The sequence below is a fragment of the Falco naumanni genome, chromosome 9 (assembly GCF_017639655.2).
Source record: "Falco naumanni isolate bFalNau1 chromosome 9, bFalNau1.pat, whole genome shotgun sequence".
NCBI lineage: Eukaryota > Metazoa > Chordata > Aves > Falconiformes > Falconidae > Falco > Falco naumanni.
Window position 1 is genome coordinate 28,759,838 of NC_054062.1, and position 26,960 is coordinate 28,786,797.

The 26,960-nt window shown below is 47.9% G+C and overlaps 1 protein-coding gene across 2 annotated transcripts; it reads left to right on the forward strand.

Annotated features, from left to right (window-relative positions):
- Nucleotides 1-5,342: 5,342 nt before the first annotated feature.
- CXCL12 (C-X-C motif chemokine ligand 12) lies at nucleotides 5,343-24,501 on the forward strand. 2 transcript variants are annotated; one of them, XM_040606261.1, is made up of 5 exons: nucleotides 5,343-5,489; nucleotides 10,822-10,939; nucleotides 14,315-14,401; nucleotides 18,091-18,188; nucleotides 20,270-24,501. In XM_040606261.1, exons 1-5 carry the CDS (start codon nucleotides 5,429-5,431, stop codon nucleotides 20,299-20,301), a joined length of 396 nt encoding a protein of 131 aa, XP_040462195.1. In that variant the 5' UTR covers nucleotides 5,343-5,428; the 3' UTR covers nucleotides 20,302-24,501. The 2 variants fall into 2 exon arrangements, with proteins under 2 accessions (XP_040462195.1, XP_040462196.1); XM_040606262.1 differs by lacking the exon at nucleotides 18,091-18,188 and having other exon boundaries at nucleotides 5,346-5,489.
- The last annotated feature ends 2,459 nt before the right edge of the window (nucleotides 24,502-26,960 follow it).

The window sequence follows — 26,960 nt, forward strand, 5'->3', positions numbered from 1 at the left end:
CACCAGGCAAGTTGCTAATACAGACAGAACCACGAGGCCCCTAGACTTTGCTGAGGGAGAAGGCAGCTGGAAAGTTTGTTTCAGAGCATGAAAATCCCCAAAGTGCATAGGTATTTGGGTTATGGTGTTTTGTTCATGCCTATCTTATATTAAAAGCAAACAATAAAAAAAGAATCCCAAGAGAGATGTGATATTAGATAGGATGACATGTTTGATTAGGCAAAGGAAAGCCTGAAAGAAATGGGATGGGTGCTATAAGGACCTCTGACCATGCTGACCTGGCTGTTGGACTAGGCCTTTTCCCTGCAGACTCAAGTCTGTTCAGCTCTGATGCTCTAGCCTTCTGTGCATGTTTCCCATGGAGAGAGTACAAAGTCAGGGCTGAGCTCGCCCTGGCCAAGCCTCCCAGGTGCCTCTTCTTGCTAGGAATAGTGACCCTTTAATGGTGAGGGCTGGGTTCCTTGAAGTGGCTTGCAAGCTCAATGAACCGGAACACTCCAAGCGAAACCCAAGCAAAGCAATGCAGTTTTAAACACTCTTGGAATAAAATCCCCTCCATGGTGTCAGCTTGGTCCTCATGGGGAGAGGCAGAACACGCCAAACTTGGCTCTGCTTTACCCCAAGCTTTCAGGAAACTCCTCACAGTGACGCCAAGAGCTATGTTCATAACAAAACTCAAACCCAAGCAAAATGTGTCACGTTTTGAGTTTCTTCATGAAAGGTTAGACCAGCTTGGGACATGCTCTGCTGGAGTAAGAGGAGAGATGGATTCTGCCTTTAAGGGCCAATTTCACATCCACTGAAATCACATGCAAAACTCCCAGGGAACCAAGCTTAAACCTTTAAATGCTGTTAAAAAAGCGGCTACCACAGTTCTCTGTCACTGTAGTTAACCATCTATAAGCAGTTACTCACTTGACCTCTATTTGGTCTCTCCTTCTGCCCTCCAAGGAGTCTTTTAAGGCCAACACACATTGTGGATATGTCTGTGTACATGAATGTTTTGAGGCCATTTTACTGCAATGAGAACAGACCTCTTGCAATTCTATCTGAAACCTGGTTATTCGGGGAATTATTTTTTTCTTTCTGCAGAGCAGAAAATCCAACAAGTTGCTTCTCTTAGTTTATACTGCTTTGTTGCAAATAGTTGCAAGTTCTGTTTGCTACACATGTAAACAAGCTTAAGAACCCTGACATGGTAATAAGTAGGGAAAATAGTCTTAGCATTTGAAAGAAGGTCAAAGACAGCAGTCAAGAAAGATCTTCAAACAGCTCTAGGGTTGTCCTCTTCTAGCTGCTGCCTGGATGCATAGCAAGATTACAAAGCCCTCAAGCTTTCAGCTGATTAATAGTCTTTGCAAAAAAAGAAAAAAAATCATGTAGGAATGTCACAAGAATAAGACTACTATTACAAAAAGAATTCTTAAGCAGAACAAGAATGATAGTAAGATGAAGGTAAAACTAAGGGCATATAGTTCAGCAGCTGAAGAAAGACAAACTTTATATGGATGCCTTGATTATTATTTTTTGAAAGTATGATAAATCAAAGAATTTCAGAGTTAAGTCAGAAAAGAATGCAAATACATAAAAATATTGGAACACTCAAAATCTCCAAGCCCTTTTAACTCTGCACCCTAAGGATACCACGCGATAGTTCATGCTGATTTTAACATTTCAGCTTCTTTCATTTCCTTCCCATCGCAGCATTGTACTGTGTGGAAATAAGCAGTTTAAGCATGCTTTAAAAAACAGATCTTGGGGAAAAAAATAGCTGCATTGAGAGACAGATTCTGAACTGCTGCTGCATGTCATGTGGGCTAGTAGATGATGTTACAAGGCAGAGATAAGGTCGATTTGGTATCTTAATTGTGCAGTCCCACAGCCTAATACATACAGATTTCTAAATGCAATTACCCTTAACTTTAGATCCATGAGTTTCCTGGAATTAACATGCTTCGTTTGTAATGTATTTTACTTGAAATTGCTGAGATGCACTGTGAATCTTAACTCCACTTAAACATATTGTGTGAACACTATGGCCATCCAAAAAATGATGCGTTTAGTTACAGATAATAATTCCAGGAAATATTAAGGAAGATCACAGTCAAATAGTATTAGTGAGAACAAGATGAAAACAGGGGTACTATGCTCCCGACCTGAGGACATCTAATTTAATTCTTAATTCACAAAAAAGTTTCTTGATGATAATGAGTTGTGTTGTACTGGGCAGAAATGGCTTACTTTATACATAATCTGTGGGGATTTAAAACGACTTCAGATAATAATGATTTCATTGCTGGGTTATGCCAGTCTAAAATTCTATGCAACAGAAATGTTGCCATCTCCTTGTTTAAGAGGAAATGTAATTTGATACAAACACACAAAAAAATTTGGAATATTGTATTATTAAGAAAGGCTGTCTCAAGCTGTGTTGAAATCAACAGTAGGTCTATTTAACGTTTCTGAATTCATCCTTTCTTTGTTAGCGTTCAGATAAAACATTAAATTTACTGGCTATTAAGGAGTTCTGGCTGCAGCTGGGGCAGGGGGTGGACGCTCAGCCACCCAGCTCATGGAGGGGTGTAGGCTGGGGCTGGGAGTTTTGAGCATTCAGGAAAACACCGGTCAATTCTGTGGGAGTTAACATTAAGTTGAAATTAACTTTTCAAGGACACTTGCCGTCATTTAGCTTTTTTTAAATTTACGTGTACAATTTGTTCAGATTTCCCCGAGTTCACAAATCTAGATTTGGTAGGGGCAAACCAGAAGACCCCCGTTGAGGGCTTTTCTCCTCGTTTTCGTTTGTTCCGTCGTTTTGTTGCTGTTGAAGTGTTAAAGTCAGAATCGTTGTACTAGGCGGCAATTTGTCCTTGATTGGGGGGGGGGGGGGGGGGGGGGAATCGCAGTTGATAAAAATTGCTCGGTGTTCAGATGAGCTCGGTTGTTGTATGAAGAACTCTTCTCCATCCCAGCAGGAGGAACACAGCAGCCCCGCGGCACAGGGCTGCGTCGGGCTCGCCCTGACCCGGGACAAAACCCGCCGCTGGGGGACGCCCACCGGGGGAGATTCTGGGCGTCGGGCTGGGCTGCCTCGGCCAAATTGCCCTGGCAAAGTAGCCCCCGAGGTTGCTTTGACGTCTGATGTCTGCGCGGTAGAGAACATACGGTGGGTGCGTGGGGCGCTGTGCACGCGTGGGGAGGCGGGGAGCGGAACGCGGGGTACACGGGGTTCACCCGGCACCGCCGGGTCCTGTCCCCCGGTGCCGAGCTCCCCGGGGACTCTGCCCGGCACCCGGGCCCTGCGCCCCGCCGCCGGGTGGCCCCGGCACCCCCCGCCCCGCCGGCCCCCGCCGGAGGGAGGCGGCTCCGCTGCCGGGTGAGGTGTCCTCCGGGTCCCGCTCTTCGGGCGACGGTCTCCCACGCAGCGGGGGCTGCGGCAGAGGGCGAGGACCGCCGAGGCACACGGGGAGCCAGGGCACCCTCCTGCCCTAAGGAAGGGGTGCGAGCCCCGCTTGAAGCTGGCTGTACTCAGTTACCCAGAGGTGCAGGGAGAGCCCTTGGAGCTGCGTGCTGCAGCTCCTCGAGTCGGCTCTGAAGGTCCGTCCAGGCGTTTCCTAGGATCCACCCAGTTCTCCCCTTCAGTTACAATACAACACGTGTGCATGTCTGGGGATGCTGAAGGGGAGACTGCTACTCTGATCTCATCGCGCATCCATCCAATCTCTTTGATTAGATGCTTGGGCTGTTTTTCTCTGTGGCAATAGCAACAGCAAAGACACACTATTACTCTTACGTGAAGTGCAGCGTGGACGTCCCCATGTGCCAGCTGGAGCACTGGTGGGACAGCAGCACTCCTAGCAGTGTTTGCAGTGGGATTACGATTCCCTTGTCCCATCCCTGCAGAATGTCACAACTGTCACTGCAGCTGTAGCCAGGCTCACAGCACTAGTGATAATCATTGGCCCTTTTAGTGCATCAGGTTCCTGCCCTACTGTGCTACTTTACCTAAAAGAAAGGGAGGAGAGCAAAATCATCTAAACAAATTCAATGCTCCTTGGTAAGCAGGGACAAAGAAATACAAATAACTAGATTTAGGGAGCTGGTTGTGTGTGTCAGGGAGGGAGTCAGTTCGTGGCCCAGCATCAATGCAAGCATTTCTCCTGGCCAAACAAGCTCTTCCCAGTGAAACGGCTCCAGGTTAGTACAGGTGCGAGATTTGGGTCCCTGTTTCCACGTGCTGTGGCTCACCTCACGTGCTGTGGCTGAGAGAGTTTGAAGTTACCCAGGGTAACTTCTGGGTAACTTCTGTTAGAAAGCGCTGCTGTCTGGTGGCATTGTGGACCTGTCCTTTGAATGCCTTCAGACCAGGATTAGCTCTACCCACTCTCCTCACCTCTGTCCCAACCAAAGGCGCCTGTTTTAAGTGTAGCCGAGAGGTCCAAATTCAATCAAAGCCTCGATGTTTATTTAAAGTATTGAATGGCAACCAACAGGGCCCCGTGGGCTCGGGCTGCAGACAGCCGGGGCATGCTGAAGTCAATTACACTTGACGATGCTGTAATAGCTCAGGGCCAGCAGCACCCCTTAGACCTGCAGGCGCTGCGGGCTATCAGGGCTTTCAGCCCAGGTGCCAGGGAGGCCGGCGGCATCTGCAATACAAAGGAGGAGAAATGTGGCAGCGAAGGTACGGCTGGGTTCAGCTAATACGAGCAAACGGTGGTTCGAGCTGAGCATGTGGAAGCAAACCCCGAAAGCCTCTTTCTCTCTCTTCCTTGCCCCCCCATATTCCCGGGTAAACTTCTGTTTTCGCGTGTGGTGTTGGATCTGATGCCCAGGGAGCCGGTGTAAATCTAGATTCGCGCCCACGGAGTGAAGTGGCATTTCTCTCCTCTCCCCGGTGCGAATGCTGAGGCGTTACAGGACGCGTCCCCACCGCTGTCCCAGCTCCAGCAGCTCAAGTTCAAGAGCAGCGGGGCTGGGATGCCCAGGAGGGACAGGGACTGGCCTAGTTTGGTGAGGAAACTTCCTCCAGCCACGGCCCGGGCTGGATGGGGGGATCGTGACCGCGCCTGGCCGTGCGAGCGGGACCCCCGGGGGGGAGCATCGCCTCTGCCGTCCCGCGGGGGGCTCGGGCCGCGGGGCTGCGGGGCAAGCGCTCTGCCTGGGGGAAGACTGCCGGGCGAACGGAGCGACGAGAAGAGCCCTCGCTCTTTTGGTTCCTTTCCAAGCATTTTTAACAGAGGAAGGATGTAATAACATGCCACGGGCAATAAATCATAGGCTAGCTACTCCCCCTGGCTCCCCTCCCCCAGCCTCGGCGGTCCCGGCCCCTCTATAGAGGGAGGGGAGGAGGGGACTCCGGCAGAGCGCCGCAGCTGCCGGGACGAGCAGTCCAGCGCCTGCCCCGCGCCCCGCCAGCCGCTCCAGCATGGACCTCCGAGCCCTGGCTCTGCTCGCCCTCGCCCTGGCCGTCATCTCCCTCTCGGAGGGTAAGTGCGCTGCGCTGCCGGCGAGCCGCCCGCTCGCCCCGCTCTCGCCGCGCTCCCGCCTGCGGGCCGCCCGCTCGCCCCGCTCCCGCCTGCGGGCGGGGGGGGTCCGGCCGGCAGCTGCGGCCCCGAGGAAAGCCCCGCTGTGCCCCCTCGCTCCGCCGCTCGCCCCGCTGTGCCCCCTCGCTCCGCCGCTCGCCCGCTCCCGGCGCTGGCTCCCGCCGCGGCTCGGGGGTGCGCGCCTGGCGAGTCCCGCGCCGTGGCGGCTGCGAGCTGGGGGCAGGCAGGCTCGCCCTCCCGCCCTCGCTTGTTGCGAAGGAGGCTGGTCCAAGCCACCCCCCGTGCCACACGCACCCCAGATTGAAATCGGCTGATGGAAGGTTTGCGACAGCGCTCGGTCTGCAGGGAGGTGGTTTGGTTGCAAAATACATATATCGATTTCCCCTTTAAAAAAAACAGCCCTAAAAGTTACAAGAAATGAGAAACAGGCGCTTGTTGGGTTCCTTTTCGGTCCTCTGTCGTGATCTATCTTCCCTCGATCAGAGCAGAGCTGAGCCAAAGCGGTCACTCAGCAGGAATGCGCCGCACCCCCGGCGAGGGGGCGAGGGGCGGTTTGGGGGGCGCAGCGAGGTGCGCTGGCGAGAGCTCTGGGGGACGCGGGCCGGCAGCCGGCGAGCGCTGCCTCGGCGGCGTTTGTCGCTAAGGCAGCGACACCGCTGCTGTCCGTCCCGCTCCGCAGCGCCGTCTCAGCCCGCCCGCCCCGCGCCGGGCCCCCGGGCCCGCCTGTCACCGCCGGAGCACGGCCCCGGGGACCGCAGCCACCTGCGCCTCTCGCCCCGAGGGCAGCCCTGGGCCACGGGCTCCGGGGCAGCGGGGACCGCTGCCCACGCGTGGCGGGGCGGGTGTCCTGCCCGCAGCCTCGGGGCATCCCCCAGGCGCTCCTCCTGCGGCTGGCTTCTGCCTGGCAGGGACCGGCCCCCTGTTATCCCCTCATCGAAACTCTGCTGGCCAGGTAACGAGCGCCCTTTCAGACCTCCGCTCCTGTCTTATTGTCCAGTTCTGGCGATCGAAACTTGGGTGTTCCCCATCCAGGGCGGCCGAGGATGCTCTCCGATGCCCTCTTTGTTTAGCCTGAGAGAGTTAATTGCTCCCTTATAATTTCGCCGATGCCTTTCTATAGCACAGTCCCAGCAGCAACCCCGTCCCGGTGAAGCAGGCGCACTGCCCCGGAGAGACCCCAACAAGCAGCTCCGGCCGGGTGGTCTCTGTCCCCTGCGGGCTGGAAGGGCAGCGCGCAGGTAGCGAAGGCAAAGCCGGGGTCCGCAGCGGCCGGGCCAGACCCGGCCTCTCGCCCCCCGGCCCCTCGCCCGCGGATCCCTGCGCACGGCTGAGCGCACCAGGGTGCCCTGGTACCCAGGCGGGGTCCCCTCGGCTCTGCGGGCGAGTCAGTCTGGAGCGAGCGGGGGGGAGGAAGCTTTGCCGGCCCACACGGGGGCTGCAGCCCCCGACGGGAGGCGCGGGAGTTTGGGCACTGGGGACCACCAGGAGCTCAGGGCTGTCCCCCTACTCGCCTCCCCTCGGGCAGCACTTGGTGCAGGGCTGGGAGGCTGGCAGAGCCGCCTGGTTGCACCGCGCTTTGCTCCCTGAGCGGCAGCTCTCCTTAGCTGGCAGCAAACGGCACCAGCGGGTACCTTTATGGCAGGGTAAGCGTGTCGGGACCTGGCTACCTGAGTAAGCAAAAGGCTTGAAAAGGTTGGAGAAAAACTCGAGTAAGGAGAGAGGACCCTGCCGGCTGGCGGTGATAGGAGTGAAGTTCTTTGCCTACTTCTTTGCATGTCATGTAGCACGCTCTCAACCCTGATCCAGATGAGAGTTTGCAGGGCTACCTTGTCCTGGAGGGCAGGCGGGCTCTGAATTCTCCTAGCCACCCTAGTAAAGCTGTGTCTGCCTATCACAGAATCACTGCCCAGTGGAATGGAGCTGTTCTTAAAAAGTTGCTGACTCTCTCCTGATACTGACAAATGCACCCGTGGATGAACAGGAGTAAATTGATGCTTCCATCAAATGTTTTGTCTGTTCATGCCCAGCCTGCTTGCCTGGGTAGAGCTTCCTTCTCCACTGAAGTGCCCAGAGCTTCCCAGCCCACACAGCAAGTTACTGATGGTAATTTTTAAGCAGAACGGGCAAGTCACTTGTTTCCTTACCGTCCTGTTGCAGTGTGGGTGAGGTAAGGCAGATTCCTATGGGGTGAAATAGGCATCTTCCAACATCGATAAGTGGCCACTCGGTGAGAGATTTTTGTGAGTGCTTTGTTTCTAGAGAGAATTTGCCAGCAAAAGTGGGTATTTAGAACCAGCAGAACTCAGCTTTCAGTTAGGAAACAGTAAAAAAAAAAAACCAAACCAAAACACCCGAACCCAAGAACCTTTTGGACCATTCTAGTCAAGACCAAAAGGGATGTTTTGGTTGTTTTTTTTTTCTTTTGTTGTTGTTTTGTTTGGTTTGGGTTTTTTTTGTCTAAGGAAATAAGGCTGAAGGAATGACATTAAGGTGTCTGAATACCGTCTGGCTCTTCTGTAAGCTTTGACTATATTCACCCATTTTTAACCAAATGTGTCAGACAGATGAAGACTCAAAAGCTTCATGTACCATCATTTTCGTGAGAACTGGTGTTTTCATGTAAAGGCTATACTAATCTGTCCTGCTAAGAGAATGGCTTCAGCTGTGCTTGGTATTTATCAGACACCAGAGAACCAACAGAGCATTGACTCCTGCAGTACCTATCCGTAGAATAATTCTTTTCACCAGCTCTACTGTGCATGAAACAATTACTGTGCATGAAAAAAAATTCAAATTTTGAAATTATGTTTGTCAGCCTCAGAGTAAGACAAGAAATGTCCCCTTCCCAAATTATGGCCCTCAAGTCGCCCCTTCCCTTTCCCACTTTAGGATGATAGGGGTTCTTGTGTTGAGAGATGCCACGTGCACTAGTTTTCCCTGGTTTTCAGCTTTGCTGAGGGCAGCATGAGCTACAGCCAAGCCCTCAGAGCCAGAGTGCTGGAGGGGCAGCAGCAGGAGATATTGGTGTCCTGTTAGCAATGCTGAGAGCTAGTCCGGTTGGTGCCTGTGCTGCTGATCAGCAAGCAAGGGGCACAGAAACACCAAAGGGATTCTTGTGCTGGGAGAGCATATGTCATTCCATGTTGCATTGGGGTGACAGAAGAACACTGGATGCTGGGGTTTCCCCTCTTCCTTGCTGTGCTGAATCCCCTTTCTTGGGCAGGAAACAGCTCTGGGGCTCAGGGACATGTTAGCCATGGTTAAGCTTTCTCTGCTCCTGATTTCAAGTGGTATGGGATCAAAAATGTTCCTCTCCCCGTCTCAGAGAGGACAGGATTACATTCTCAAATCATAGATCTCAACAGTTCATCTCTTGCATGTTGTTGAGGTTAAAGCTTGCTTAAACCTGGTTGGTACAGGCTTGCAGCAACACTTCCACTGCAGCTGTGCTCAGAGCATTGTTGCATGAGTCCATTCAATTTCAGTCTCCCTTTCCAATACAAACTCACTGATGTGTAGCTATCAGGCACAGATTTGCCGTGGGAAATCGTAGCGCTTTTCTCCCTTCCACATTATTAGCACTAGTTAGTCTAGTGCATGTTCGGGAGGCTCACCCTGCAGCCCTCCTTCCTCATCCCCCTGCAGATGGGAGCTTCTCCTCCCATTTATTAAGTCATAGATGATATCCCTGTTTGGGCTACCACAAAACTGATAAAAAAAGCCCTCCAATTTTGTTAACTTGTAGTCCAGATCCTAGTGTGGATTTGGAGAAACTCTACTCCCACTGATGAATTAATTCCTGTTTGCTCATCTATCTACCTGTGGGACCTGATTCTGGCTCATCTCTTGGTAGACACATTTGGAAGGAAAAAAGGGGTTTCTGTCCTGAGGACAAGGTAATTTCACCGTGTTGTCTGTCGTTATATGTGCTAGAGGCAGGCACTGGTAAATGCGCAATATATGCAAATCAGATGCACTTGAAAAGCTGTCTCTTTTCTCACCTTCCTAGACGGCAGTGTAGGGATTCCAAGCCTTTCCCTGCTCTTTAGCTCTCCATCTGCCTTTAAGGAAACTGGGTTTGGATGCTGCAAGTGCTCCTGTGTGGCTAAATAAACAGGGCGGCAGATTGCCATGTAGGATCTAAAGCCCTGTCAGATATAGATCTGACCATCTACACCATGAGCCAGACCTTATGGGTTAGGCATATGAATTCAATTCCTCCCAGAGGCTGAAAACTGCTCCACTGGGAAATTGTTTCAAATCTTAGGCAGCTCCTTCTAGACTTCCAGGCAAGGCTTCTGGGTTTCTATTTTAGTGTGCATGGAGCTTTGAAGCTTACACACAGGGTATCTTATTTATTTGCACTTGGTTGCCAGTAATTAAGGTCTCCCATGGTGAAATCAGGTAGCAGGACTGCATCAGAGGCTGTGGTGAGTGCCAGGCTGCTTTTCTTAGTTCCACATGCATATACATGGCTGATTTTTAGCCTAGGGGGCTAAATTTAATTCTGTCCCTTGTGATGCCAGCAAAAAAACTCTCATCCAGTCTGGTGGTCCCTGATTAGTATCTGGAGAGCTCGCTGCATGGTAACTGTCTCCTCGATTGCCGTTACTTTGCCACAGGCTGGGAGTTCAAAAGACTCCAAATCTTCCCTGCAAAACCACTGTGATCTTGCATCTCGAGTCACACCTCCTTGTGCGAATATCTCAGCTGGGAGTAAATGTTGGCTGTAGTGGGGAAAGGTCAGCCACTGGGCCCTGGGAAAGCCTGGAAAACTCAGGGCTTTTCTGCAGCCAGTAAGTCCCCTGTGAAAAGCCTGCACCTGAGCCGAGCCGTTTTGATCTGAACACTTTGGAATTCATCGCTTTCTTCTGGCTACCTTCTAATTTGGCCTCGGGTCAGAATCATTTGACAAGAATAACACCGAGGACAAGTGCCCCCTTTTTTGGCCTTTATCTTGTCTAATTACCAGGAGCATCCCTGCACAATGGAGCGGCTCCTTGTTCTAATCTCTTCTTCTTTACTTATCTCCATTTTCTCTCTCTCTTCTTTTGTCTTCCAAAATCCCACGCACCATTATTGAAAGGCTGGGTACCGGGGTAAAAGGATTGTGCTGTGAGCTGTGGGCAAATGCTTTCCCAAAGCTACAGCTTTTCTGTTGCTTTTTTTCACCTGCATATTTGGAGGGAGTTTCTGTCAGCCCGGCTCTGTGTATCTGTGCTGTGACGGGGAGCAAGAGGGTGTAATGTGTCCTTTCTCTCCCTGTGTCCCGCAGAGAAACCCGTCAGCCTGACTTACCGATGCCCCTGTCGATTCTACGAGAGCAACGTGGCAAGAGCCAACATTAAGCACCTCAAAATCCTCTCCACACCCAACTGCTCACTGCAGATCGTGTAAGTCTCTTACTCTTTTCAGCTGGGTGCTAATCAAAGGTGTCGAAAAGAGAAGTCACGGAGCTGGCTCCTGCTTTGGTGGCTGCGATTTGGTCTGTCTTGTGCTGTGATTTCCAGTTCTGTGTCAGGCACAGCCAGGTGCTGCTTTACTCCACACAAAGGAGCCCAGCTAGATGTTTCCCAGATGTATTCTACCTCTGTGATCCCCCTGTGACTATGTAATCCCATGTCCTGTTCCCCCCTGGGTATGTGAGCAGGAATGTCAGACTGTCCATTGCCTTGGATGTGAAGCTTCACACCTTGGGAAGAAGACAGTGGTCTGGCTCTTCTAATGCTCCACTTTTCCGTAGGGAGGAGCTAAACAAGCAAAAGGAATTGCTGGATTTTGTGTAGCCTCCACAGGAGGTACAGGCCCTAAACATATGCTGACCTGATCTAGGGACACACGTACCAGGCAGTGACTGTCTCCAGTAGGTCACAGATCACAGCAGGACAGAAATGATGGGTTCCCAATGGAAAATAACTGCTTCATTTTTACTGAAAAGGAAACACTGGTTTTCAGGAAAAATGGCGTTGTAGATTTGTGTTTGTGTTTAGGAAGGTCATTTTGCCTCATTTGTTCATGGGTGATCCCCCTCCCTCCTCACCCAAAATCCAAAATTTTTGAAGAAAAAAAATAGCATTAATCTTTCCACTGCAAGAGAGCTCTACTACTATCAACTTCTGTCGACCTCTGTGAGGGTCTCAGTGGCTAGACTGGGTTTCTGTGCAGTGCTCCCATCACCAGTTCTGTCTTCAATTGATGCGGAGCTCTTCCAGTTGCAGCTCAAACATTGTGAAAATCCAATCTTTGTCATCCAAAATGGTTCTGCACCCAGAAAACTGACATGGTTTCATGAGATTTCTCAGGAATGAACAGAGAGATTGAAGAACATGGATCCATTCATGAACCAGTTTGGTTTTATATGCCTTTTTTCTTTTTTAAACTGGGTAGGTCATACACAATTTCTCATGTCTGCTTCTGCCTTAGGATTTGGTGGAGGACAGTGAGAAAACTGTAAGCCTCAGATGAGAAATTGTTTTCTTTCACAGAAATGGTAAAATGAGCTGTGACTAACTGATTTCTACCTATAAACAATTTTGGAGGCAAGCATCCAAAATGCAATAGTGTATAGATTTGTTCTCTGGGACTGTCAATGGATGTCATAACGGTCCCAGTGCTAAGGCTTTGTGAGGATTTGGAATTTTCTGGAGTAGTTTCAAGAAAAATGGCAGACGTTTCAGACAGGATAGAGTATACATTTATGTCTTAACTAATGTGGGATCATAGTCATTAGAGATAGATAAGAGCACAAAATGCAGAAACACAAGCAACTCATGTTCTTGCCCATTCCTGATACAAATATGTTTGTTTGCAATGTGATTTAGTGGCACACGGAACACGTGAACTTATAGTTCACCATCTTTTTGTTACTTTAAAAAGTAAGGTATTTAAAAACTTATCTCCAAATACCCCTGAAACATCATGAGTTTGAACCAGGTCTTTCTTTATTGAAAGAGAAGCTGAAATGGAATCAAAACTAACATATAAATTTCTCATCTTGATGGTTTTAGGCTTCATAAACTCTGAATTTAGTGAATATGCATTATACAGTGAAGGTGTAAGTAATTTAAAAGCTACCATTTTCAGGTATAGAGAATCTCAGTTAAAGCATATAGTTTCAAAGAAAGTTATTTTTTGCACAAGTACATTCCCCTTCATGGCTGAGGGGAATTGTACCCAAACAAAAAGCCTAAAAGCAGGCTTTTGTCTTCCATTCTATCAGAAGTCAGGTTTCCAAATCCAAAATCTCTTCTGTCAATACCTACTTCTTGAAAACCCATCCTAAATTCCTTGCTTTTTAGTACAGGGAAATAGGCATTTTTAGCATGCAATTAATTGCATGCTAAAGCAGACACGTAAACCAGTTCACATTAGCACTCTATATAATTGCCTAGGTCTCCGCCACAACTGCACACGTAGCAGGCTCAGAAATAAGTGTCTGAAAAAAACCAATGTCTTAATATTAGGTGTGGGAAATTGCATTGTGGCTGGAGGCTGGTTATGTGTGCTTTTGGTTCTGTACCCTGTGAGGCCAGCTCAAGAGTTCCCAGGCATTGCTAACATCAGCAAATCCATTCTTACTCTCTGTTGGTATCACTTCACTGGAAATACTCCAGCTTGGCACTACTGTAAGGGAAATATGAATTAGGTCCATTCATCTCTTCATTGGCGCAGGGCTTGCAAGGCTGGATCTTTGATGTGTTTATGTTACAACTGTGGTGTTGCATAACTTCAGACCAAGAAGCCTTCTTGACCTGTTATTTCTTACGCCATAGTTTTCTGTTCTGCAGATTTCATTTTATAAAGTGGGGAACATTTTGGCTTCCATCCAGCAAAATACTTAAACGAGTACGGAACTTATTCCTATGGGCATTTCCATGAAATTGCTGTTCTTGGCACTTTTGCATGGCAGGCAGGCAGGGGATATTTGTGAGCAGCTGGGGCAGAGGCAGAATGCTTCGGGGGGAACACAGGGAGACCACAGCCCTCTCAAGGGGCCCAGAGATCCCTGGAGGGTGAGACCTGCTGATGCGGGTGAAAAGCTATTTGTACTGCTTCTGTATGAAAGGTGCAGATAGCCCAAACGCCACGTTCAGAGGGAATTCAAATTAGCTAAACAGTCTGGTGTGGAAGGTGCAGCTTGGGCATCCAGGAGAAACCCCTCAGGAAGTTTCTGCTTTAGTTTCCAGTGCTGAGTGAATACAGGAGGGAAAACTTGCCTCTGGCACTATGGTACTTCCAGTTGCTTCCTGCCTGTAACCTTTTCATTCAGTCTTGTATAAAACAAAATGCTAAGAAGTGACCAGACCCTTTCATAGCATGCAAGATGTATGGTTTGCTGTCTGTCCTCAAAACACATGAAACTTCAGTTTTGTGTTGAATCTGAGAGCTGTTCTTAATAAATTCCTTGCAAAAATGACCTATATTTACCATGTTAGTTTTGCCAAATGAAATTTAGCTGTTGTCAACACCAGGCTCATAACAGCCCAGGTATGAACTGGAAAACTTAGATTCAAATTCTATATTTGTCCCACCCCCACATGCATCCCAGTACAGACCACAAGAATCAGCATTAGAGGAGACAGATGGTACCAGTGCTTTGAAACCAGGGATATTTATAATGGGTGCCTTGAGGTTGGTAGGGATAACCCATCCTCTTTATGGATTAACTGACAGCAGCACTGACACCCAAGGAAAATAGAGCATCTGGGGGTGGGTGGCGGGTGTGAGCATTGCACACCAGACTCACTCTGACTTTTCTCCTTTGGCAGTGCAAGGCTCAAGAGCAACAGCAAGCAAGTGTGCATTGATCCCAAGTTAAAGTGGATCCAGGAATATCTGGAGAAAGCTTTAAACAAGTAAGGCAAGAGACAAATGGACTTAACAGCTAACATCCTGAGTTATTAAAGGGTAGAACATTAAGGTCTGGCTTTTACCATGTGGACAAAGTACTCGTGGAATGAGATATTGTTTTGAAGAAGGGTTTGGAGTTGACCTAGTCTGTATTAAAACAACAGCTTCTAGTATATCCTAAATGTCAAACTAAGAGTTTTGCCAGGGTCTGAGGCAAAATCTATCCTAATGAATTTGTTCTGGGGTCCCCAGCTCATCCTCTTTTAAAAAAAGCCGTTCTCCCAAGGAAAATGCTTCCTTTATGCCCCGTCTTCCCCAAGCCAAACTACAGTTACTTCAGAATCTATATTGTTCCAGTTTCTTTGGAGCCCCTTCTCCATGTTACACTGGGGATCTGTTTGCACAGGCAGCTGAGGCCTGAGGGGTCTTGGTGCTAAAAATTGTTTCTCTGCTGGCCAGTGTGGAGTGCTATTAATATTGGCCAAGGTGAGATGCACTGCCACGAATAAAGCTCTCCCAGAAGACCAGGGTAAAACAAGCCATACTTGGTAAATTCAGACTTTTAAAATGTATTTTTATTCCCCTTGAATGCGGGTGATCATGGCTACTCTGAGGTGGACCCAGACTATCTCAGTTCAATTTTGTGGAAGTGCAGCACAGAGAACATTTCTGTGCTGAGTTGCGGGGAAAGGCTCCAGCCTTTCTGGGATGGAAGGTAAGACAAATGAATGGTACAAAGCATTTCTTCGCTTGCCCAGAGCCCTGGGCTGCAGTTGATCTAGCAGCAGCATTTTGGCCAGCAAGTCTACCTGTGCACTCAGTATCCCTTGCCACCACATTCCCACCCCTCAGTAACCACACTGCAACCCTGCTGAATCTTACTGCCCCCTGCATCTGTAGGACGAAGGCAGGGCTGGAATCCAGTCATTCACAAAAGCAATGCATTCTTGGAGCAATGTGGGGAAGGGTATGGCCCCAGGGCAGATGTGAGGCAGTACAGGTAGCTGAATGCCCCTCACTGTTTGCTTTGTAAATGCATCTGCCAAACAAGGGGTAGAGTTAAAAAAACAAAACAAAACAAAACAATGTTCTCATGTGTTTTTACAATAAGCAAGGGGGAAAATGTTACCAGAAGTAGAGAGATTCCTCCATGTGACCCTTTGGGATCACACTGGGGCCAAGAGTGAGGAGGAGGAGGGAAGGAAGCCAGCTACCAAACTGACTGTGATTCCAGCCCTGATAGCTCTCCCCATCTCATCCAACGCTCCGCTCCGTGCCTTCTTTGCTGCCAGCACTCAGCCCTTTTGTCCTTTGGGCAAATTCTCTGTAGAGGTAATCCAGGTTCAGGTTCATGCTGCCGGGATGGCTTTGGATTTAGGCACAACTGAACCTAAGAGCAGGATGTGTCCCGTGCTGACCATCCTAGGGGCTTGAGCTACTTTTTTTTCTAACTTCAGGAAAATCCTCAAGCCCCTGCCTAAGTTTCTGTTTGCTGTCATCCCCAATGAAGCCCTTGGTGCTGTTCATAAGACCCAAAATTTAGGAGACACTTAAGAAACTTGTAGGGTTGGGCAAATGTGATTAATGTGCTCAGATCCTGCCTGCCTGACTTAGGGGAACAACTCAGCAGGAGCACGTTCTGCTCTCACTTCCACTAGTGTAGATCTGGGGCCAGCTCTGCAAAGCCAATGAGCCCATGCCTGATCTCCAGCCAGATTCTGGGTTTTGTTTACCTAATGCTAATCCAGAAGCAATTCTGCCGATTTGGTGGATTTCACCCTGGTTTACATTGAGTAACAAACAGAAGAGAATTTGGTCCCAGCTCTATGAAATAAGATGACAGAAAGCATATATCTCCATCACCTATTCCTGTAATCATGGCATTATTTTCATTTTCCAACTAGTAATGCTAGCACCAGTGGCATTTTTATGCTCCACAGACAGTCAGGGCTCTGTCTGTAGCATGTTCACAAGGCATGTTTTTGATATATTTTAGTGCACAGCTTTGACTTCTTCAATGAAATGTACTTCGGAATATATTTATAGCGCATCAAACAATTCATATATTTGAATTGGAGCCATATGAATGTTGGTAGTTTAAAACACCGATATCCCTCTAAACTACTAGCAGCTTGTAAAATAAATCTATATAGATCTATAAATGTTAATGTAGCTATCAATTTCAATCAGCCATATATTATATTTTTTCACTTGTACTGAAGTTGTATGAAATGTGACATTACCCTATATGCACTAGCAATAAAATGGCTAATTGTTTCATGTTATGAAAACCCAATTGTACATGGGAATTTATTTTTCTGGAATAAAATCAATACGTTTTGTAGAAAGGGCTCTTGTAATTGCTTAAGTAAAATCCAAACTGTCAAGACATCTTAATCTATACCAGTGCTTCAATACGAGACTATCTTCTGTGTTATAACCTGCAGCTAAGGGCAGGGAAAAGTTTGTAGAATATAGTAGTCCAATACAGTTGATTGTGAAACCAGAGACATTTTTTAGTAGGGAATTATTGTGCTCACTAATTCTGCTTAGCCTTTATTGTTGCTTTATATTCATCACATCTCCATGTAATACACACACTTATGAGACATCAGTAAAATACATTCAGGCTGTCAGGAATCCAAATTCCTTAACTGGCTTTAAAAATCATTGTGCAGCTGCTGTGGCCAACATCATTCAACATTCATTCATTTTACAGGCAAGGGGCAAATCTAACAAATCCTTTATCATTTCTAGGCAATCCCAGTCATCATTTACAGTACATTGACTGCCTTTCCCTTCTCCCTTCATGCAAGGATATGCAAAATCAGGCCCTTGCAGAGCTAACAGAGCCCAAATCAAACAGAGGCCACCTTGTCTGCTGTCAAGTTAATATAGTCCCACCTCAGAACTTCCCTCAGTCTGAGATACTGGAATCCATTTAGTGGCTACTACTGGCATGGACCAGATTGCTGATGGATCTGGAGAAGATAACAAAGTCAAAGGAAAAGCCTTTCCATTGAACCCACTGGGAGGAAAGAAAGGAAATTCCCAGCTTCTAGAGGCTGGCTGTGATGGGAGCCAAGCCCTGCTGTTGCCTTCCTACGTAGCGTTTGTAAACCCCAGTGTGGCCGCTCTCCCTAATTTCTGACCTCGTTTGTAAAGTAAGGGCTGAAGTAGCAGACGCCAAGAACAACTACCTCCTGGTACTCCACCAAGCGTGAGCTGGGTAAATGCCCCACATAGGTGGGGGCAATGTAGGCAACTATCTTTGCAGCCTTGTTTTAAGGCACCGAATGCCCACAAATCCCATAGAGTAGCCACCAGTTCTTGTTGATGTCAGTGGGAATGCTGGGTGGGAAGCCAGAAATCCAGCCCCCCTCTACTTTCATTTTACATCATGGGGTTACTGTGTGAATGGTGAGGCACCTGGCTGAAAGGTTCTGGCAGGCATTTGGGGAGGCTTCAGTGTTGGGAAAAGAGTTGTTCTGGCCTCAGAATTCGCAAACGTCCTGTCACCAGGGCACTTCCATTTGCCTAGTGTTCCTCTGAGGCAGAGGGTGTATGAAAGGGGGTGTCATCATCATTTGCACCCTGCCAAGCAAGTTATGAAGGGACCATAGGATAAATGTGAATAAGGCCTTTGTATACGGATAATTTATGGCAGTCTTTTTGTATTTTTCTTTTAATTTAGACCACGTCATCGCACTCATAAAAAAAAGCAACAGAAGAAACGGGGCCCACTCTGCCCTTCCCGTGCAACACCACTAAAGTCTCGTGGGAGGAAGAATGGTAGGAGGCATTAGTTTCTGAGCTGGGATACCTCAGGTTCAAGTCCCTGCTCTTACACTGACCTTCCTATGTGACCTTGGACAAATATATTAGCTTATCCAGACCGCCATTTTTCTCCATGTTTGTGGAGGGTAACAGCCGCACCTTCCCTGCAAGGGAGTGTTATATAGATAAAACTCTTAGAACAGGGGGATAGTTAGGCACACCAGGGGTGGGGAAAATTTCCCATTTTACAGATGGGAAAATGGACACCCAAATAGGCCAAAATAACCCTGAATCAAAGCCTAAGTAAAAAAAAACAGGGTAAAGGTTTGGTAGCCCTACTTATTTCAGCTAGCCATATTCCTCCAATACTAAACTGACAGAGTTAAACTATAAATAACAGCTGTGAGTTTGTCATGGGTGCTTTTTAATGACAAATGCCGCACTGGGTGGTGACAACATGATTTGGTGCATTGGTGACTGGTTGACACCTCTCCTATGGGAGATGCTAGGCAAGTCCCAGAGCAGGGGTCCTCAAACTTTTTAACCAGGGGGCCGGCGCGCGGATGCAGTGGCAGGCAGCCATCTGCGGCTGCTTGGTTTCCCCCCCAACCCCCGGTGGGAGGAGGGGGGGGTGGGGGGATCTGTAAATACCGGGGGCTGGATTGAGGACCCTGGGGGGCCGTATCCAGCCCGCAGGCCGTAGATGAGGACCCCTGACCCAGAGCATGGTGTTACATATACCAATACTCTGACTGTCCCAGTTGCCTTTTTTTCACACCAGGGTGCTGTGTCCTGCTTTTCTGCACCAAAAGAAGTGGGGTTACTGGTATGGGATATTGGAGAAGATATCTTCAAAGAGGAAATTTTTACTCATCCCATGGTCATCCTCATCATCCTCTTTATGCTTGGATGAGTTTTCTGAGGCTACCTTGACTGAAAGCAGCCACAACTGTCTCTGGCTGCGGTCACACAGTCTCAGTTGTCCAGCAGGCACTGAAAGGGGTGTTTGTTCTGATCCTGTAGGCTAGACAGTACATACTGGGTCATCAGGGCTTTTGAATACCTGGTGTTTACCCTCTGACGCTTGTAACTCAGCCTTAGTGACCTCACCTAGACTGCAAAAGGCCAACTAGCCTGGAGCAGGAGTAGGGGTTGCTTCAGACAAAACCTGGAGGCCACCAGCACAGGCTGGCTCCTTGTTCTGTGTGAACCCTGCACACATACACTTGCACTTTGCTGTGGTGCCTAACCCACTGCTCCCCCAGGTACCATGCTCACACTGAGCATGGGAGACTCCATTTGTCTGGCTCCTGCCCTGAGCTCCCTTCCTCTGCACTGAACACCTCACACATTTACTGCGCAGCGTGTGGCTGCTCCCCCTCCCTGTCACCCCACCTTCAGTGGGCAGCTGGTCACCATGAGCTGTGACATGCTACCCAGCTGCTCACAGCAGGTGAGGTCCCAGAGCAGGGAGGCCATGGGGATGGCTCTCGGCTGGGTGGCACACGCAGGGGTGTCTGCTTCTCCAACCAGCCCATGGTGGGAGCTGAGCACCAACAAAAGCAGAGCATGGGCTGTCCTCTGTGTGCCTCCATCCTCACAGAGACCTGGCACCCTGCGGAGCTGCAGTTCATGATCTCCAGCAGAGCTGTGGGGTAGGAGCAGGTAAATGAGGCATTCCCAGTGCCACTTGCTCCACTACCGGGGCTTCTCAGAAATTATTAATCCCTCCTTTCCCTGCTGTTTATTTTTTGCCAAGTCTCTTTGCCCACCGACGATTCTCTGCTCTGGCTTTCAAGTCCAGAAAAAGCTTCCTAGCCAGCCTTCTTCCTGTGTTAGCTCTGAACACCTTACTAACTGTGATGAGCACAACCTGCCCAAAATAACTCCATTGCTGGGTTTGCCCTGCTGGGTCACAGTAGCTCCTTGTGGAGAACTTCCCCCAAAACATTTGGCAAATACTTGTTGGAGGGGCTGCAAAAGAAATGCCTTTGGGTTAGTCCAGACACAGATTTGCTGTTTGCCTAGGCCTGATATCAAAGCTTTTGCAACTGAAATAAACCTTAATAGTGTTTCACTCTGTTCTTCATCAACAGGAGGTTCAAGATGTAAGAGGCAAGCGTTGTAAGCCGTCTACAGGATTTCTTACTGTAGGACCCAGAGAGCAGATAACCAGTATTAGGGAATGAATACATGTCACTGTTATCATACAGCACAAAAGCAACGCTTCATGCATTTCCAAAGTTTTTTTTTTTTGTTTGGTTGGGTTTGTGTGTGGGGGTTTTTTGGGGGTTTTTTGGTTTGGGTTTGTTGTTTTTTTTTTTACACAAATTGGCTTGCTTTCACAGTGCTATTTTTATATAGTAAGATGTAACTATTTGAGAAAAATATGTTTTTATACAGGTTGGTTTATTACCTAGCACTGAGGGCAGATATAAATTTAAACTAACCCTGTGTTATTATATAATATTTTATTTCTTTTGCTATGTAGAGGTTCTGCTTTATTTAACTTTCTTTTGGTTCATGCAAGTCTCCTGGAGTCTTAAACCTAGAAGGACATGAACTGTACAGTGCAATGATGTTGTGTAAATAGCGGAGGAACTCCTGGCCTCCAGAAGTCATCAAGGCCAAGAACATAGGAAGGCTAAAAAGCATCAGACATTGATGAAAGTGGTCAGCATTACCATGGGTGGCATTTATAGGTATTTTGGGTGAGGGATTAAACTCAGGGCTACAGGGCTAAAGCCCTTCTCTGAAGATCAGAGGCCTTGGTGACAGCTATTAACAGCTGGGTCGTTGCATGTCTGTTATTGCAAGGTGCCAGTACGTGGTTTGCAGTGTGCCCCATTATTCAGTAGTGGTTGTGTGTGTTAGGAGCCACAACATTGATCTGATGTCACCTGGCATTTCCTATGTTCCTGTGTTTCTGATGACAAATTTTAGCACAAAAAAGAATGGATTATTAAATGTCTAACCACACAATTGTGTTGCAAGTTGCTGGAGGGGTCAGATACACTGCCAGGTACCAGGTATCTCTTCCCACCCATCCACAGGAGGTGATGTCAGCTTGCCTGGCTAGCTTTGCACTGAATTGGGCAGAGATGCATTCATGTGACACTTCACCAACGATACTGTAGCCTTGGCTACTGAACAGTCACATGTACCTGAAGGATGTAACATCTCTGGTTGCTCCAGAGATATCTAACAAGAAGATGTCTGGCCCTATCTTTGGAGAAAAGGGATGTCTGGGGCAAGAGAGGGTCTGCCCAGTTTGTGGAAGGAGTGGTGTTTCTCGAGTGTGGACATGAAGGCCAACACTCACTGTTCACCAGTGGTGGCAGCCCTGTTTGCTGCTGAGCAGGATAGCCTCTGGAATTTCCTTTGCAAAGTACCCGTGGGGACAGGTACCACTTCTTGCACCAATCCCCTCTCTCAGCCAGAGATTTCTTTCTTCTAATTCCTACCTGTACACACAACACCTTTGCTGTGTAGTGTATGGAGGGACACCTGCAGTACTGCAATAACTGTGATATGCTGCACACTGGGATCTGGGGGGGAAGCACATCTGTGCAGCACAATGCCTGTGTCTGTATGTAGCTGTGTGTGTATTGTAAACAAACAAATGTTGTAAGATTGTATCTTTTTTGAGCTGGTTGCTTCAAAAGGAATCTTCCCTCTTCCCTGCAGCCTGTGTCAGGAACACTGAGAGGGGTGTTTCACTAAGTGCTCCTTTTTGTGGCAGGCATCTCTACTGCCAAAGAGGCACTTTGGCTAGCCAGGGACTACCTTATTTCCATGTGGATTCAGGTAAAAATCTTATATTTTCCTCTCTGCAAAACAGTGCTATTACAGAGAGGGTTTCAGCTGGGACCACATCACCTCATTTGCTTTGAAGTAGAAACTGACTGCTGCGCCTAAAATGTGTGTGTGATTTTGACATTCCTTCTGTTGTTATTATTACCAGCCTGGTGCTTTAAGCTTATTGTCTCTCTGTTTTGAAAGGTCTGGTACCACCGTACTTGCTGAAAACTTGAGTGTTGATTTGGTGTGAGCAGGATCAGATCCTCTGTTGTAAGGGTAAAGACAGGAAGAACTTTTGTGAGAAAACTAGTTTCTTGTATTTTTCCTGGACTGTACTTTATGCCTTAGGGTCTATCTGCTGTCCCCACACTTGCATCTGTAATTGCCAGTGGTTTGCCAGAGGCAGACGTGTGAGTGTCAAAGCCAAGAATGACTTTGAGGAGGGTATGGAAGAATCTTGGTTCTGAGACATTCAAAGCTCGTCATTCTCACTGTCATTCTCAGGCAGGAATGTGCATTCTTCACACATTCCTCCCATCAAAGGACAGCAAGTCTGATTGATTCCCATTGGAGTAAACAGGGAGTTAAATAATGCTCTGATTTTGTTTCAACAGCCTACCTTGCTAATGATGACAAGTGCCATGAAGATTTTGTTCCTAGGGGAAACATTGGCTTTCCAGTGAAAAGATGGGGTGGGTAGATACGACTGTACAGCCTTGCCAGTGCTCTGCTGCAGTCCTCGTTAACAGGGAGTGCATTTGGGGTCAGCACCGGCAGGGAAAGGTCTCTGGGCACGTGCCAACCCCACATCACAGCCTGGGCAAACAGACTTTGACAGAAGCATTGAGACGGGCAGTGCTGCAGCACTCCAGCCAAAACCCTGGGGTCCCAGATCTGGACAGTACAGTCAGGTGGTGGAGGTACCGCAGAAAATGGGGTCAGGTCACCTGCCAACCTTCTCTCCTGAGGGCAAGCTAGTGAGTGTTGCAGCGGTAGACTGTGCTAAAGGAAGGGCATTTGCTCCTGGGAGAAATGCATGAGTAGCAGCAGGAAGGAAAGGGACTCCCTGCAAGGCTAGGGAACATTTACAGCCAGGTGGTAGTTGTCGGGGTGACTTGTGGGCCATCTGCCTCTGGCATTTCTTGAGACTCGCGTTGTGACCTGGGCCCTGACACCACTGCACTGGTTGCTACTTATGCAGCTGAGACCACTCAGGGCATGGGGCTGCTGCTGAGGGCCAGCACTATGTCCCTCCCTCGCCTGGGCAAGGTTGAAGCATAGCGTGAACACAGGGGTGGCACAGACCTTGTCAAAGACTGAAGTGGGAACCTGATAAAAGCTTTCTCTTGCTTTAGACCACAATTCAATCCGGAGTGGGAAGCTTTGCTCTTTGCCTGACATGATTTGCACGATGCATTGGGAAGAGCAGCCGTGCCCTTTTTGCTGGAGAAATCAATCACTCGCTGCCCCAGGCTCCGTGTGCTGCCCTGTGCATTGCAGGCTGTTCCTCCTGGGCACGCTGCACTCTGAGCAGGCTGAGAAGCAGCACTAGCAGAAACCTGCCCGGGGAGAGCACTTGATTTTCCTTTCTGCATTTAATTGTTGACCAAAGACTGAGTCAGGGAAAGGAAGCGTGAGCAAATGGGAGTGACCTAGGGACCATACATAAGAGGAGGCAAAAAGAGATAACACTGAACTGTGCCGAAAAAGCAGCTTCCGTAAATGTGAAATCATCATGTGTGGTATTTTCAAAGTGCAGCTGTCAAACCCTAAGATTGCATTATTTTTTTTTAAAGAGTAGATGGTATTTATTGCTGTGCCAATTTTTTATTTATACTAGCTTTATACTTGTTCATATAAATAACTTATCTGAATTCTGCCTGAGGAAGGATGAAGGGTGATTTTCTGATGTGTTTTTAACTAAGGTGTTTGAGCAAAGGTGACTGTTCATTTTGCAATGAAGGCTATGTTCAAAGTTAAATATACACATTTCATTGAAAATGCAGTTCTTCTAGAAGTTTTTGTTACAATTTTCCCTCTGTTGGCATCTAGAGGGTCCTTTTCTCTGGTAACTTGTTTTGAGCAATGTGATTTACAGTAACCAGAGGATTCTGAGAACTCATCACCTAAAATATGAACTCTTTTCTTTACCAACATCCCACCAAGACGAGCCTTGTCTGCAAACATGAAACTCTGATGGCCACAGAGAAGAAAACGTGTATCATGATGAAAGGGCTGCATGAACCTCCCATCTTCCACTCCTTAAGAGCTCAGCATTGTCAGAGTGTGGTTAATACTGTACTTCATATTTTTATTAGAAAAAAGAAATATCTTCCCAAATAATGTGAGAAAGGGGTTGTATTTGTGTTCCTGTAAGGCAGCTTTTGTGGAGGAGTTATATTATGCTTTTGAAATTACTCCTTTCATAGAATATTTTGAAAATAAACACTTTTATATTGTTGCAATTTCTCCCATAAATGTGTATGCACTTAAAAATTTCAAAATAAAAATGTCTATCTAAATGAAATTATTACTTGCTTTTAATTTTTTTCCCCTCACATACAAACAGCTAAAAGCTTCACATCACAAAAAACATTCAGATGTAGTTTTAAGTGTCCAGTTTCAAGGATGCTTCTACATAGCAGCCCTATGGGCTCAGACTGCAGGGAGCCTGAAGCAAAGTGCCCATGGGGTTTGGCAAGGAGCGAGTGTCAACCTAGGAGATTGAAATGTGCCATCTTCAGAAGGAAAGGCTTAACTATTTGCTCCCTAAACAGAAGGCCAAACTTTTTCTTATTATTTTTACTTTTGTTTTTCCCCCAACTTGTCTCCTGCAACACTTTGACTTTGTGGAACTGAAAAGTGTGAGCTGTTTTCACTCCAGCAATAGGGATGCCATCATGATCTGCGCTGGGGAAGGGGTGAAGGTTTCTCTGAAGAGCCTCAGGGGTGTCACTGGGTGCGTTTGACAAAAGATCAGATGTGAACAGCACCCTCCTTGGGGTTGGTTTTCCTGGAGCACAGCAGGGTCAGCCTTCTGTTTAGAGGTGGGGAATGGTTTTAGAGGCTTATAGGACTGGTGTGAGATCCTGGAGATATAATCCTAACTTGGATGATGTTGTAGGGAATTTGCTGTGAGTCTCGAAACCGTGAGTTGAAAATTGGGTTTTGGCAAGTGCCTTCCCCCTTCTCTGAGTCCCCATGGCAGGGGCAAAGTGTTTCTCCTGGTCACCCAGCTCCCTCCACAGCTGCCTGGCTCCAACATGCCAGTCATCCTTCCTCCATTCATCCACTGCAACAACACAGGTGAATCCCAGCACCATGTATAGCGCTGGCTGGAGCAAAGGTTAGGGATAATTTAATATCTCATAACAGTGAAACAGGGCTTAAGCCTTACCGATCTTATTCAATAAATATTTCTTGGACAAATTGACACAAGGCAAAAGACATGTAAAAAACAGGAAAAGGAAACTCAGATGACTGATGATCCCTTTGCAAATCCAGCAATGATTTAGTAAGAGATTATGAAAAACTGAGCAGGTAATTGTGAGTGCAGATGGTCAGTGAGAAATTCCCAGGCCACTGGGAAATGCATTGGGAGTAATTAGCTACAAAATTACACATTAATATTAAGGAAAGGTCCCATGTTCTGTGGAGCACTTTGCTGTGCCTTTCATCAGGTCTTTTCTCTAGAATGTAAATGTTTTAGTTCTTACTTCCTCAGCAAAGCATCATGGCAATGCATCTGCAAACTGCCTAGGAATCAGAGGTGAACCCACCTTATTAGCACATCTGGCTCTTTTCATAGGCAGCTTTCCAATATTAGCAAGCTGAAGGAAATCAGCTGCATTCATGGCCTCCTCAGCCATCCTGACACTGATTATGGGCTGGATTTATTAGGCCCTGGGCATGGTATAGGTCAGAAGACAGCATGAGAAATGCCCCTGCTTCTCGGGACCAGCTGGTGATGTTACCACTGAGGATGTTAACCAGAAGCTGCTGTGATGCTACGCGATGAGGGTCAGTCCTAGCTTCTGGTGAGCATTTCCTTGTTTTATAAAACTACTTGCTCTCAAGTCATCCTGAGAGTTCCTCAGACAAAACAAATGTGTTGCTTTGAGACTAGTGAAGGCAAATGAAAAAAAGCCCGAAAACAAAAAAATCCCAAGGTCTAGAAGCTGAAGCCAGAGAAATTAAAACTGAAAACAGATTTCTAAGTGTGGAACTGATTAGCCTTTGGAACACGTTCCTCAAGAGAGGGGGAGGAAAGCCCTGATCCTCCCTCTATTCAGAGCAGGGCTGAACGCCGTTGTGGTATTAGCCACATACAGCTCGCTGGGCTCTCGGGGGATGTTCTCTTGCTTCTGTTACCAATAGGGTCAGATGGGATGAGCTAACGATCACTCTGGCCTCAGAAATCCATATGCAGAAAGCCCTGGTTCCAAGGGAGCATTCCTCAGCCTGTCTGTGATTAGTAACACTAGTACATCATCAGCCATCCCAGCTTCTCTTGGACGAAGGCTGAGGATGGCTCCTGCTGTTACACTGGAGACAGATTTGGGGTAAAAGGCCTCTATTTCTGGTCATGACGTTTGCCCTCCAGCTGGAGGGGCAGAGGCATGGCAGTAGGAGAAGGCTGTAGCCCCATCCCTAGTCCATGCACCCCCCTGCTCCTCCCCGGCTACCCTGGTCTGCTCACAGGACTGCTCATACTGGTGATCTTTTCTTGTAGGAACTCCCTGAATTTCTTCCTTTGTCCCTTCTTGTGCCTGATGCTTATTTGTCCTTCATTCTCTCCTCTGGCTCTTTGAGGACCTCCTCTTGCCTCTCAACCCCTGTCACCACAGCTCAGGTGACAAGTCTTGGTGATTTAAAGCCATCTGGCAGTCTCTGCCAGTCATCAGCACCTTCCTGCTCCTTCATCCTTGTCAGTGTGCTCTGGCTAGGGCCAGTCATCCATTTCCAGTCTCTGAAAGAGGTGGCAGG